Source organism: Acipenser ruthenus, chromosome 37, assembly GCF_902713425.1.
Source record: "Acipenser ruthenus chromosome 37, fAciRut3.2 maternal haplotype, whole genome shotgun sequence".
In the NCBI taxonomy this organism is placed as follows: domain Eukaryota; kingdom Metazoa; phylum Chordata; class Actinopteri; order Acipenseriformes; family Acipenseridae; genus Acipenser; species Acipenser ruthenus.
Window position 1 is genome coordinate 3,821,288 of NC_081225.1, and position 15,505 is coordinate 3,836,792.

Below are 15,505 nucleotides of genomic sequence, written 5' to 3' on the forward strand. Positions count from 1 at the left end.
TATTGATCCCAGAATCTTATCAAGCAGCTTCTTGAAGGATCCCAGGGTGTCAGCTTCAACAACATTACTGGGGAGTTGGTTCTAGATTCTCACAATTCTCTGTGTAAAAAAGTGCCTCCCATTTTCTGTTCTGAATGCCCCTTTATCTAATCTCCGTTTGTGACCCATGGTCCTTGTTTCTTTTTTCAGGTCAAAAAATTCCCCTGGGTCGACATTGTCTATACCTTTTAGGATTTTGAATGCTTGAATTAGATCACAGCATAGTCTTCTTTGTTCAAGACTGAATAGATTCAATTCTTTGAGCCTGTCTGCATACGACATGCCTTTTAAGCCTTTGTCTCCCTTTTTGTCAATTGGTATTACATTTGCAATTTTCCAGTCTGTCGGTACAACCTCTGTGTCAAGAGACTGTTGCATGATCTTGGTTAGCAGTTTGTAAATAACTTCTTTCATTTCTGTGAGTACTATTGGGAGGATCTCATTTGGCCCAGGGGATTTGTTTATTTTAAGAGCCCCTAGTCCCTTTAACACTTCTGCCTCTGTTATGCTAAAGTTATTTAAAACTGGATAGGAACAGGTCAACATGTGGGGCATGTTGTCCGTGTCCTCCTTTGTAAAAACCTGTGAAAAGTAATCAATTAGAAGCACAACCTCAAAAAATGGTAAAAAATGAAATAAACAAATATTTGAAAATAAATTTGTGTATATACAGGTATATCATGTAAATACAAAACTGTGCAACTGAAACAATGTAAATAAGTATAAAAAAATGAAAACAAATGGGTTTATATTGCCTACATAACAAAGCAAATCTACGTAATCGAAGCTATATGTTTATACACAAACATACTATAATCAAAAAGACATGAATAAATAAACATTTGGACAGAATGGGCTTCATTTACAATAGTTTACAAAGTCGAAGTGCTGGCACAACTCACACAGATCCTGCGCTTTTCAACATATGCAGCGCACAATCTGTGTGATTGTCTTTGCGCATTTGGCACAGCTATCAACAGTCTTATTGCCATTACATTTTGCAATCTGGCATTGTCGTCTCTTGCAGCTGGCACTGGGTTAATCTGGTACCGGGTTATCAGTCTTTTGCTGAAAATGCGTCTGACGAAGTCTCTTCTTCCTATGTTTTCACCAGTGCATTCCTTGTATAGAACGAAGACATTGATAGCTGCGAAATCCAGAACGTTATAAAAAAAAAATTGGACAGGCCACCTGCGAGAACTAGCTTTTGCAGAATATTTCCTTGCCATCTGATCTAAAATATCAACTCCATACTTTGTTGAGTTGTAGAACTCAACAGTCTGTTTTTTTTTCACCTGTCCCGATCGCAACAGATGAAGGGAGCTGAGAATAATTACATTCTTTCTCGGCTTGCATTTATAAACAGTAAGTGCGTAGTCAAATTGTATGAGGATTTTGTACTGTTGTGTTTACAGATTTTTGCAGATGGTGGTAGTTCTTTGCTTATTCATTGTTCCAATCAGACTTGTTTTTTTCTTCTGCAACTCTTGCCAATTGCAATGAAGTAAAAAAATGGTCAGTGGTAACATTCCTCCCTTTCCCTAGATAGGGTCCAAGTAGCCGAAGTACCATGTTTTCACCCAGTCTTTGTCCAGCTGGACGAGTCTCATCCTTTCCCAAGAAGAGGTAACCATTTACCAAATATTTGGACTGGACGTCCGCAGCCAGCCAAAACTTGATTCAGAATTTGTGTGGTTTATTAGCCATGTACGGAGTCCAGCAACACTTTGCTTTTGATGGGAAAAGCTGCTCATCCACTGTAATATTCTGAACTGGTTTGTAGCAGAAAATGATATTGTCAATGAAGCAGGTCCAAATTTTAGATGCCAGGGCAAATTTATCATTTTGAAATCGGGTGCTACTGGTTTGCTTCAGATCAAAAGGCATTATCCTGCTGAAAAAATCAATTAGCAGATGGATACACTGCTGCCATGAAGGGATGCACCTAATTGGCAATGATGTTCAGATATCCTGTGGCATTCAAATGTTGCTCCACTTTTATCATGGGGCCCAATGTGTGCCATGAAAACACACACCACACCATCACACCACCACCACCAGACTGCAATGTTGACACGCGGCATGATGGATCCATGTACTCATGTGGTTTTCTCCATACCCTAGCCCTCCCATCAGCGTGAAACAGCAGGAACCGGGATTCATCAGACCAGGCAATGTTTTTCCAATCCTCCAGTGTCCAGTGTTTTCGTTCCTTAGCCCACTGCAACCGCAGTTTCTTGTGTTTTGCTGAAAGAAGTGGAACTCTGTTAGGTCATCAGCTGCCATACCCCATTCGTGTCAAGGTACGATGAGTTGTGCATTCTTTTATGGGTCTTTCGGCACCAATTTGTACTGGACTGTCAGTTGACTAACTGTAGCCCGTCTTTTGCTCTGCACATTTCGTGTCAGCCTCCTTTGGCGTCTTTCGTCAATGAGCTGTTTTCGACCACTGGCCTGCCATTGGCTGGATGTCCTTTGGGTGGTGGACCATCCTTGATACACATGGGAAACTGTTGAGCGTGAAAAAACTTAAATCTTTTGTCTTGCCCATTTACCCTCTGAATGGCACATATACACAATCCATGTCTCAATTGTGTCAAGGCTTAAAAATCCTTCTTTAACCTGTCTCCCATTCATCTACACTGATTGAAGTAGATTTAACAGGTTACATCAATAAGGGATCATAGCTTTCACCTGGATTCACCTCATCAGTCTATTTCATGGGAAGAGCAGACGTTCCTAATGTTTTGTACACTCAGTGTACTAGTGCAATGAAAGCTTCTAATTCCTCCAAGGGCATTGACCAGGAATGATCTTGTAGTTGTCGGTGGGCTTCTGCTTCAAAGCAACGTTGTATGTGGTGAAGTGTATGCATGTCAATCAACAGGTGAAAAGCACGCAATGCATTCTCATCAATATTGCATTTTGCATATGCCGTGGGACCTGGAACTTTCCTCAAAATATTATGTTCACCCCTTCTACCTGCAGCTTAACACCATGATTTATAGTGTTCCAAACAGTGCCATCAAAAATAGCAAATATATTAAGTTATTACTTTTCACAGGTTTTTACAAAGGAGGACACAGACAACATGCCCCACATGTCATCCTGTTCCTATCCAGTTTTAAATAACTTTAGCATAACTGAGGCAGAAGTGTTAAAGGAACTAGGAGCTCTTAAAATAAAAAAATCCCCTGGGCCGGATGAGATCCTCCCAATAGTACTCAAAGAAATGAAAGAAGTTATTTACAAACTGCTAACCAAGATCATGCAACAGTCTCTTGACACAGGGGTTGTACCGACAGACTGCAAACGTAAATATGACTGCAAACTGCAAACGTAATACTGATCCACAAAAAGGGAGACAAAGCCGAACCAGGTAACTACAGACCAAAGCCTGACTTCTATTATATTTAAACTTATGGAAACTATAATAAGGTCCTAAATGGAAAATTACCTATATGGTAACAATATCCTGGGAGACACCCAGCATGGTTTTAGGAAAGGGAGATCGTGTCTAACTAACCTGCTTGATTTTTTTGAGGATGCAACATCGACAGTGGATAATTGCAAAGCATACAACGTGGTTTATTTAGATTTCCAGAAAGCTTTTGACAAAGTCCCGCATAAACGATTAATTCTCAAACTGAATGCAGTAGGGATTCAAGGAAATGCATGCACATGGATTAGGGAGTGGTTAACATGTAGAAAACAGAAAGTACTGATGAGAGGAGAAACCTCAAAATGGAGCGAGGTAACCAGTGGTGTACCACAAGGATCAGTATTAGGTCCACTGCTATTCCTAATCTACATTAATGATTTAGATTCTGGTATAGTAAGCAAACTTGTAAAATTTGCAGATGACACAAAAATAGGAGGAGTGGCAAACACTGTTGCAGCAGCAAAGGTCATTCAAAATTATCTAATGATTTCCATTACATGAGAGTAGATGTTAAAACTTCATGCTGATTTGAACTCGGCTCTCGCCAAGATAAGCACCAACTAAGACGTAGCTTTACAGTAAACTAATATGATCCATATGTGTCTCCATCCATTTACGTTTCCTTCCATATGATGATGTAGATATCCTTCTGTCTGGTGTTAATGGCTGAAGTGTAATGCTGACTCCAGGGATCAGCTTATTTTGCCTCCCTGGCGCATCAGCACACACAATGGCTGCGATGCTGGCTCCGGGGATCAACCACAGTGCGTCCTCCCCAGCTCATCAGCATGACAACCGTCTGGATTGAGCTAAGTAGGGTACATCTCTGGGGTCTTCAAGTGGGCACCTTCCATCCTCAGTGTTTCGTCGACTAGCCCATGACACCTCAAGAGGGCTCGACGGTGATTCTGGCGTCCCAGCATCACCCCCCTCCGTCCCCCACTCAACTCAGCCCAGCTTACTTACCTGTACATCAGCGTTTCTTTCTTTCTATTGTGCTTGAGATCACCAGCCAGAATCTTTCCATCTCAACCACAGCCAGTTGCTGCTCCTCTCTGCTGCTTCAGATAAGTTCTTCACTGTGCGACGCAATTCCTGGCCACTGAATCCGACGTCTCGGAGAAACCGGGTTGTAGAGTGTGCCACAAATCCTCGACAACCCACTTCTACTGGGTAAACCCGGACTCTCCATCCTCGCTGTTCCGCTTCAGTGGCTAGTTGAACATACAGCAGTTTCTTCCTCTCATACGTCTCATCTACAGCATCCTCCCATGGCACTGTTAACTTTACCAGGTGAACAAGGCGTGCTGATCCAGACCACAAGACAATATCTGGTCGAAGGTTCGTGGTGGCAATCTCAGGTGGAAAAATAAGCCGTTGACCAACATCTGCCAGCATTTTCCAGTCTCTAGCAGCTTCCAGTTGTCCTGGGCGAGGATTGGTTTTAACACCTTTTCTTGGTGGTTGCTCTCCTGGGCGGAGGAATGTTGTCTTTTGTGTGTAATGTTTTGACGGAACAGGTGTCAACTTATTGGTCATGTTACGCTTGTCTTCCAATGCTAAGGCCAAACATCACAGCACCTGGTCATGGCGCCAAGTAAACCGTCCTTGGAAAGCCACCTTACATCCTGTCAAAATGTGCCTTAATGTTGCAGGTGATGAACACAAAGGACATGAGGGATCCTCTCCTACCCAGAGGTTTAGGTTCTGTGATGATGGGAGAACATCATATGTTGACCTGATAAGGAAACTGATCCTGCTCTGTTCCATTGACCATAGGTCTTGCCAGCCAATCTTGCGTTACTCCACACTCTCCCATCTCATCCATTCACCCTGCTTGGCCTGGGAAATGGCCTTTATACACCTCATCCTCTCCTCCTGCTTTTGCACCTCGTTGACTACCAGCTTCCTCCTTTGAGCTGGGGCTGCCTTGTGCCATGTAGGAGGAGCTGAACCGAAACCAAGACCCCCTCTTCCATGCTGAACTTGCCCCATGATATCACCAATTCGAAGGGCAGCCTTTGCATCTTCCACAGCTTTCTTTGCCGCCCACTTTCTTCCAGTTTTCAACACAGGTGCTGCCTCCCTTACGCATTTGTCGCATGACTCTACTAATGTCATTTCCAGTCTGACCTTGGCGCACTTAAACTCCTCGGTTAGAGCAGAGACTGGTAGCTGCAGTATTCCTTTACCATAAAGTCCCACTCTGCTGAGGCAGCATGGAACTCCCAACCATTTCCTGATGTATGAACTGATTAAAGCTTCCAGCTTCTCTACTGTTGTCAAAGAAACCTCGTACACAGTCAGTGGCCACAGCAACCTCGGCAGTAGACCAAACTGAAAGCACCAGAGTTTTAGTTTGCCTGGTACAGCGCAGCTGTCTTGCTCTTCAACCCTTCCACTGCTTGTTGTCTAACTTCTCCCACACAAACTGTGTCCTTTAGATCCCCGTCGTACCATCTCCCAAGACTGGCTTGTCAGACACTGTTGGTATTGCCTCACCATTAATGAAGAATGTTTTATCTACTACTTTGCCTATAATTATAGAGATGCTCCTTGATTTAGTGGGCTTGAATTGCATTCATGCCCATTCAATGTTATTGGTTAATTTGCCCAAAACCGATTAGTGCAGGCTACTGTTGTAGTCATGGTTGTCATGTCATCCATGTATGCTCGAATTGGTGGTAGTCGCATTCCAGAAGCCAAGCGCTCTCCTCCTACTACCCATTTTGATGCCCTAATGATCTAGACAGCATTCAGAACTGGGCAGACACATGGCAAATGACATTTAATAGAGAAAAGTGTAAAGTACTGCATGCAGGCAATAAAAATGTGCATTATAAATATATGGGAAATACTGAAATTGAAGAAGGAATCTATGAAAAAGACCTAGGAGTTTATGCTGACTCAGAAATGTCTTCATCTAGACAATGTGGGGAAGCTATAAATAAAAGGCCAACAAGATGCTTGGATATATTGTGAGAAGTGTTGAATTTAAATCAAGGGAAATAATGTTAAAACTTTACAATGCATTAGTAAGACCTCACCTAGAACATTCTGTTCAGTTCTGGTCACCTTGTTACAAAAAGGATATTGCTGCTCTAGAAAGAGTGCAAAGAAGAGCAACCAGAATTATCCCGGGTTTAAAAGGCATGTCATACGCAGACAGGCTAAAAGAATTGAATCTATTCAGTCTTGAACAAAGAAGACTACGCGGTGATCTGATTCAAGCATTCAAAATTCTAAAAGGTATTGACAATCCAGGGGACTTTTTTGACCTGAAAAAAGAAACAAGGACCAGGGGTCACAATTGGAGATTAGATAAAGGGGCATTCAGAACAGAAGATAGGAGGCCCTTTTTTCACAGAGAATTGTGAGGGTCTGGAAACAACTCCCCAGTAATGTTGTTGAAGCTGACACCCTGGGATCCTTCAAGAAGCTGCTTGATGAGATTCTGGGATCAATAAGCTACTAACAACGAAACGAGCAAGATGGGCTGAATGGCCTCCTCTCATTTGTAAACTTTCTTATGTTCTTAAGAAGTGGCAAGTGTGTCAGTGAAACTGCAGTGAACAGGGGTGACAAGTGTAAAAAAACACCAATGTTTTAACCGGTATTTTTTCCCAGATTTAATGTAAATCATGTAGTTTTTCCTAGATTTAACAAAAAAAGTCAGATTTTGCTAAATACATAAATGTTAACAAACACATTCTAAAAGTCAGAGTGTAAGTGCAGCTCTGCAACATACAATGCCAAATCAAATACATCAATGGACATGGGCTTGCATGTTAAAGGCTATGCACCCTGGGCATGAGCGAGCGAATCAAAAATAATTAAAACTATTGATTTAAATGGAGAAATGCACACCACAAGCGAAGCAAGCAAATATAGAAATACATTTGTTTTATTTGTATTTTGCGCTACGCACTGTTCATGTCGCAATTGACCAGTCAGAAATAAGGTCAAAGGTAGTGGCTGTCAGACTGTCACTGTCTCGCTGATGCAGAGATTACCACAGAAAATCAATATCAATGAGTGTGACAGATAAAGAATGAATCTTAGTTATAAATCTCCCTCCCGACCTGTGAGGGCACTGTGTAAAGGGAACAGTGTGCCCCGGACTGGATGGCCTGACAATTAATTCCAGGGAAAGGTGGAAGTCGGCCATCTAGAAAGGGGGCGGAGCCACGTTACACCAAGTCATCGCCCCAGACGGGAAGCGGTGTGGCAATCGCGAAAAGTGATTTCACTCGCTAACCAAGGGGGCATGGCTGAAGGTACAAAAGGGGATGTGGCCGAGTGAACTGCTCCTTTGTTATGGTTACAAGAGAACCGCTGAAGGAGAGTATTAAAAGAACTGTGAGTGTTTACATAAGAACATAAGAACATAAGAACATAAGAACACAAGAACACAAGAACACAAGAACATAAGAACATAAGAACACAAGAACATAAGAACATAAGAACATAAGAAAGTTTACAAACGAGAGAGGCCATTCAGCCCATCTTGCTTGTGTGGTTGTTAGTAGCTTATTGATTCCAGAATCTCATCAAGCAGCTTCTTGAAGGATCCCAGGGTGTCAGCTTCAACAACATTACTGGGGAGTTGGTTCCAGACCCTCACAATTCTCAATGTGTAAAAAAGTGCCTCCTATTTTCTGTTCTGAATGCCCCTTTATATAATCTCCATTTGTGACCCCTGGTCCTTGTTTCTTTTTTCAGGTCAAAAAAGTCCTGTATTTGTTTCTTTGTTTTGTCATTTCTAATTGTACTCTTTTTTTTTTTTGTTAGACGAACCGCGAGCTGTCACCAAAGGCCAGCACAAACCCGGACAGCATTGCACTACTGTTCACTAATAAATTGTATTTCACACGTGCACGTTGGCACTCCCTCTGGTCTTGTGATCATGCTTGTGTTGTGTGTGTGTGTGTGTGTGTGTGTGCGTGTGTGTGATCGTGTTTGTGTTGTGTTGTGTGTTCATACTGTGTTTATTATTTCGTGTCTGTAACCCGTGGTTTAAAATCTGCAGTACACATTGCTGTGTATTGCCTGGGATTATTATTTACGGTCGCCAACACAACCTGGATTACAAATAAAACAAATAAAGAATTGTCTGGACCGTGAACTTTGTTGTTTGTCATCTGTTTACACATTGCATCACCTCTACACCTGCACAATGCAAACCACTTTGCCACAATGAGAATTTAATTATTAAAGTCGAAAAATATAATGTTCTTTATGATGCCAGTGTTTGTGGTTATAAAGACAATAAAAAGAAGGATGCCACATGGCAAGAAATAGCCTATTTTCTGTTCTGAATGCCCCTTTATCTAACCAGGGGTCACAAATGGAGATTAGATAAAGGGGCATTCAGAACAGAAAATAGGAGGCACTTTTTTACACATTGAGAATTGTGAGGGTCTGGAACCAACTCCCCAGTAATGTTGTTGAAGCTGACACCCTGGGATCCTTCAAGAAGCTGCTTGATGAGATTCTGGGATCAATAACCTACTAACAACCAAACGAGCAAGATGGGTTGAATGGCCTCCTCTCGTTTGTAAACTTTCTTATGCTCTTCTTATGTTCAGAACAATTGAAAATTGATGGTATGTCTGTCTTTATTTTAGTCAAAGTGATGGGGAGCACCAACTGGTTTCGTATTTCTGTAAAATGACGCTTCTTTGTTTTAATAATGTTGAGCAATAATAATAATAAGATTAGCTATTTAATAAGCCGGTGGTATTCACCAAACTGTTTCCTTTGTTTTAGTGTCTGGTGTACCCATAGTCTATTTTTTTGTGTTTTATTTATTTTATTTTGTCTCCACAAAAGGAGCAAAAGGAGACATTCTTTTCTTTTCACAACTAGCTAAATAATTTTTTTTGTACTCGTGCTGTATTGGTGTCGTTCACTTTGCGCTCGGTGTGCATACTTTATTTTGTGAAAACCCCAATTTTCTTTCATTTATAGATTTAATTGCTTGATAATGTTTTCAGATGTATCTTTCAGGTAAATGTTGAATTGCTAAGTTTAAACAAAAATATTAAGTTACATGTATTTTTTCACAGATTTATTTGTTAGAAATGTTATCTAAATGTTGACTTGTGAAGTGTAAACAAAATATTTAAATTAATTGATTTATTTGTTGGAAACACAGTTTTAACATGTCAGCTAAATGTTCGCTCACAAAATGTTGAATGTTAGATACGCGTCTGTATTTAAGTGATTTTAAATGTTGAATGTTAGATACGCGTCTGTATTTAAGTGATTTTAAATGTTGAATGTTAGACACGCGTCTGTATTTAACTAAATGTTCGCTCACAAAGTGGTTTTAAATGTTGAATGTTAGATACGCGTCTGTATTTAACTAAATGTTCGCTCACAAAGTGATTTTAAATGTTGAATGTTAGATACACGTCTGTATTGAGCTAAATCTGGACTTTTTGGGGTTAAGGAAAAAATACACGACTTACACGAAATCGGGAAAAAAAATACCTGTTAAAATATGAAGTTAATTCTAACATTTTATGTTTAATGTGTGTGTGGGGTGGGGGCGACAAAATGTATGCTAAAAAAGGAGAGCAGCATTTATAAAGTTTGCTCACCACTGCTGTAGACCATTCTATCCTACTGAATCATCTTGAAAGCATGTATGACTGTCTGGCCTTGTCCTATCCTGGTTCAAATCTTATCTTTCTGATAGGTTTCAGTTCGTCTCTATTGGGGAGGTAAAATCGGCCTTATCGGAAGTTGTCTGTGCTGTTTCACAGGGCTTTATTCTAGGTCCCTTGCTGTTTCATTATATATGCTATCGATTATCCGCAGACACAGTGTGAGCTTCCATTGCTATGCTGATGATACCCAGTTATATTTGTCCCTAAAACCAGGAATTTCTTCTGCCTGGGTGTTATTAGCTAGTTGCCTTACAGACATCAAGCATTGGATGTCACAGAATTTTCTAATATTGAATTCAGATAAAACAGAGGTTTAGCCAGTGGGATCACAGAACGAACTAAAAGGAAATGTGGGATTACATGAGCTCGACCGTTGCAGTCTGTCATCAAAACTTAAACTAGAAATTAAGTTTGGGGGTCATCTTTAATCCTGATCTCTCATTTGAAACTCATATTAGGGAAGTTACTAAAGCATCTTTTTACCATTTGAGAAATATAGCCAATTATTTCCGTATGATGCCGAGAGACTAATGCATGCCTTTGTTTCATCTAGAATGATTATTGTAATGCACTTTTTTCTGGTGTCCCAAAACATGTGGTATACCGCTTGTAGCTTGTTCAGAATACCGCCGCTAGAATTCTGGTTGGGCTTTTTCTTGTAGAGCTCCCAAATTGAACAGCTGTCAGACCGATGTATACATTTATACAATAACACCTGTTTCTTTAAATGTCCACATACCCCTTAAGAAGAGCATTTAGAAGTGGACATTTAATGAAACAGGTGTTATTTACATATCTGACAGGTAGACAGTACCGATATGCAAGTTTTTGATACTTCGCTCCATTTCTGATTGCAAAATTAAATTTGAATTGGCATGGAATTGCCACCTTGAAGTAGAAATACACAAGTGACACAAAGGGCAGACTTGTTGTTCTAAACACTTCCGCCTCTGTGTTTTGGTGTGGGGAAATGTCTTCACACAAGGTTTGGTCAATATGATGTCATCAGGTACATACTACAGTTCAGGGGCTAATGCGTGCACATACAGGGCCAAAGCCTGTTTAGGTCTGTGCTCAAGTGTAAACGGGTGGCTCAAATGATAAGAATCTTTTAATCTGATTAACCCTAACCCAGCTCAGGTCTGAGTGTAAGTGTAAACGCACCTTTAGAAACAGTGGCCAATAACTCAGTATGTTTAAGACTGATACACTTCAAAAATATATTATAATATTTTATTAAACATGTGTGTCTTACCCTCCGCCACCAATGTAACCTTGCGTGTATCAATGCCCGGCGTTTTCTTCACTTTGCACTGGTAGGTTGCTGTGTCTCCAAGTTTCAGGTCTGTTATGGAAATAGAGGCGTCACCCAATGCTGGGTTCTTAGCCGTGAAGCTCAAACGTTTGCTGAGATCTTGGCTGCCGTAATGAAACACCTCACCCCCAGAAAAACCCAGGATCTGGAGAAGGAATCAATAATCCATAATTAATAATTATGTACTTAGAACTGTCACCCACCACTCAAAAAGCTCCATTTATAGGCACTACTGCTATTTAGATTGATTGGGTTATTGAAATAAGCACTGGGCTCTTGTTTAACAAGCTCATAGATTTTTTTTAATCGTACTACATTAGAGCAGTGGCATGCGACGACTCTGCTACCCCAGTCCATTTTGTCACGGCACGCCACTGCATTAGAGTTGTCCTAAAACGGCCCCAGTGGCTTGTTCCACCAATGCTTGTTTGGTTCCTAGTAGCCCAATTGAACCCAATCAGCTGCACCTTGTATCTTGCTAGTTCTTGAAAGATCCCCAATGATTCAGCAGCAACAATGTGGCTTGGTTACATTTTCAAAAATTACCTTTGAACATCTATTCCTAAGTGTCCACTTATTTTCCACCTGTGTCCTGGTTTCTGTGCTGTTAACTATGTCAACTCCTTTTAAGATTTTAAAGACTACAATCATGTCTCCCCTAATTCTTCTTTGTTCCAGGCTGAACAGATTCAGTTCTTTCAGCCTGTCTTCATAGCTGAATCCTTTAAAACCTGGGATTAGCCTGGTTGCTCTTCGTTGGACTCTTTTGAGGTCCACACTGTCCCTTTGGTACTGTGATGAGCAGAACTGGAGTGTGGTCTCACCTGTGCATTATACAACCTCATCACTGGACTTGTAAACTACACTTTTCAGACAGAAAATAATTGTCTCAGTATTGGAGAAACATTGTAAAAACCGAAGAGGAAGGTATACAATCATATTTGAAGCTATTTCTATAAACTAATACGGTGCTCCCTCGTTATCAGATAACCCTTTATACTGCCATTACACTGGCACTTGTATTCTCTTTATAAGGCAGAACACAGATTGGTCTCCTACCTATGGCACTCAACTACAAATTTATATGTTAAGCACTGTGTAGGGTTATTAGATTACTTTTTGTGTACACACATACCAAATCACTGACTTTTCTACACCTAATGCCATAGCCAAGCATTCTGGTACATTAGTAAAACAAATAATAACCCAATAGCACTGATATATCGTACTGCAAAAGGTACAACTAATTAAAAGATCATTTGTCCAGGGAGAGATGTAGCATCACCATAGTTGTCAAATGACTGCACCATTTTATGGGGTGACATTTTTAGTTTGTATGATCTGGTTTGTATCGTGTCATCCTTTGTTTTCTGTGTTGGTTAGATCTGCAAAGCTATAAGAGTGCTCTTGATTTGTAATAGCAAGAAGATATGGGGTCAAAAGCCTAATTTTAATTAATTGAATCAAGTTTTCAGTTCATGAATCCTTTTTATAAACCATGTTTTACTGATTAATTCCCTGGATTGTTTCCCAGCAAATTTTTTACTGATTTTTTTACACAGTTTTTAGCCAATGAGTATTTTATCAGGTACTAATTATTGTGTAAATTAGTATTAGCTGATTAAAACCTGATTAGTTTTGTCCTCGAAAAAGCTAAAAAGTAGGTTTATAGTAACTGAGTGTAGGTAAATGAAAGAAAAAGCAAGAGCTTTTTTTGATCAGTGTCTTTCCTTCTCCCCTTCTTCCCCCCACCCTCTCTTCCCCCCCACCCTCTCTTCCCCCCCACCCTCTCTTCCCCTCCACCCTCTCTTCCCCCCCACCCTCTCTTCCCTCCCACCCTCTCTTCCCTCCCACCCTCTCTTCCCCCCCACCCTCTCTTCCCCTCCACCCTCTCTTCCCCCCCACCCTCTCTTCCCCTCCCTCCTCTCTCTCCCCCCCACCCTCTCTTCCCCCCCACCCTCTCTTCCCCTCCACCCTCTCTTCCCCTCCTCTCTCTCACCAGCTCATCTTTCTGTGTTGTATCTGGGCTCATGATCGACCACTCAATGTCCAGCTCTCCCCTATCTGCGTCGTCAGCGATGAAAGTACATCCCAGAACTACTGTCTCGCCCCGGGCTTTGCGGACTGTCTGTGGCCCAATGGAGGTCACCTTCATTGCCACAGTCATATCTGCAGATGGGGAAACAAATACACTCAGTCAAAAATTCTCTGTCCCACTTTGAAACCCAGTGCCCTGAAGACTTTGTAACTATACCTGCATTCTCATACCCACAGAAAGAATTCACATACCCACAGCAAGTGTAATAAAGACTCTGTAACTATACATGCATTCACATACAGCAAGCATTCACATACCTACAGCAAGCATTCATATACCCACAGCAAGTGTAATAAAGACTCTGTAAGTATACATGCATTCACATACAGCAAGCATTCACATACCTACAGCTAGTTAATAATAAAGACTTTGTAACTATACCTGCGTTCACATACCCACAGCAAGTTAGTAATAAAGACTGTAACTATAACTGCATTCACATACCCACAGCAAGTTAGTAATTAGGTAATTTAGTGACAAGACTATGGTTTCGTTTTTTTTAGAACTTAAAACAAAAATGTTAGTAAGATAAATTAATAAAAAATGAATATGCAAATGTATTTATTTATTTTTATTTCTTAGCAGACGCCCTTATCCAGGGCGATTTACAATTGTTACAAGATATCACATTATTTTTACATACAATTACCCATTTATACAGTTGGGTTTTTACTGGAGCAATCTAGGTAAAGTGCCTTGCTCAAGGGTACAGCAGCAGTGTCCCCAACCGGGGATTGAACCCACAACCCTCCGGTCAAGAGTCCACAGCCCTAACCACTACTCCACACTGCTGCCTTTAAAACATGAAGTATCTACTCCTCCGCCCTGCTTTTTGCTATATGCTATCTGAGTTTCTGTTATCATTTCCTCCCTTGTTCAAGGGCAGGGTGTGGTAAACGCACTGATATTTTTAATTGTTCTGTCATTTATCAACAATGCCCTAAATTGGTGAATGGAATGTCTGAACATGCAAAAACATGCCTGATCTCAGTCATCTGGCATGAAAACAGGTGGGGTTTTCAATCTAGTGATGCACAAACACACAGAAACATTCATCTACACACACATACAAACACTCAGAAACATTCACCTACAGACACATACAAACACACAGAAACATTCACCTACACACACACATACAAACACACAGAAACATTCACCTACACACACACATACAAACACACAGAAACATTCACCTACACACACACATACAAACACACATAATTGGTAGCACCGTACCTCAAGTATTGGGGTATCTGAACGCATCTGAATTTTCCATTATTATTATTATTATTATTTATTTCTTAGCAGACGCCCTTATCCAGGGCGACTTACAATCGTAAGCAAATACATTTCAAGTGTTACAGTACAAGTAATACAATAACAGCAAGATAAATACAATGACTTTGGTTCAAGTAAGTACAAGTGTGACAAAATACAATTCAATAATACAGCAGATAACAGTGACAGTTACATCAAGATATGATTAAATACAAAATACTACAGATTAAACACTTGGCTGATTACAGTACTCTGAATTATAGGATTAAATGCAGTAAAATAGGGGGCAGATAAGAGCAAATAAAGTGCATTTAAGGAAGGGTGATAGTGTCCCAGGGGAAAAACAGAGGAGTTTTACAGGTGCTGTCTGAAGAGGTGAGTCTTAAGGAGGCGCCGAAATGTGGTCAGGGACTGGGCGGTCCTGACATCTGTAGGAAGGTCATTCCACCACTGCGGAGCGAGGGTGGAGAAGGAGCGGGCTCTGGAGGCAGGGGAGCGTAGCGGAGGTAGAGCCAGTCTTCTAGTGCAGGCGGAGCGGAGAGGTCGAGTGGGGGTGTAGGGAGAGATGAGGGTCTGGAGGTAGCTGGGTGCAGTCTGGTCAAGGCATCTGTAGGCTAGTACAAGAGTCTTGAACTGGATGCGAGCGGTGATCGGTA

The 15,505-nt window shown here is 41.0% G+C and overlaps 1 protein-coding gene across 3 annotated transcripts in view; it reads right to left on the bottom strand.

Moving 5' to 3' along the window:
• Nucleotides 1-15,505, bottom strand: part of LOC117970480 (coxsackievirus and adenovirus receptor homolog) — a 54,185-nt gene that overhangs the window by 16,925 nt on the left and 21,755 nt on the right. For 2 of the 3 annotated variants that reach the window (XM_059008551.1, XM_059008552.1), the window contains 2 exons: nt 13,470-13,639; nt 11,411-11,615 (listed from right to left, as the gene is read on the bottom strand). In XM_059008551.1, the coding sequence (XP_058864534.1) occupies nt 11,411-11,615; nt 13,470-13,639 (375 nt within the window). Of the gene's footprint in view, nt 1-11,410; nt 11,616-13,469; nt 13,640-13,949; nt 14,127-15,505 lie in introns of those variants that run through there. The other variant, XM_059008553.1, reaches the window with a different exon arrangement.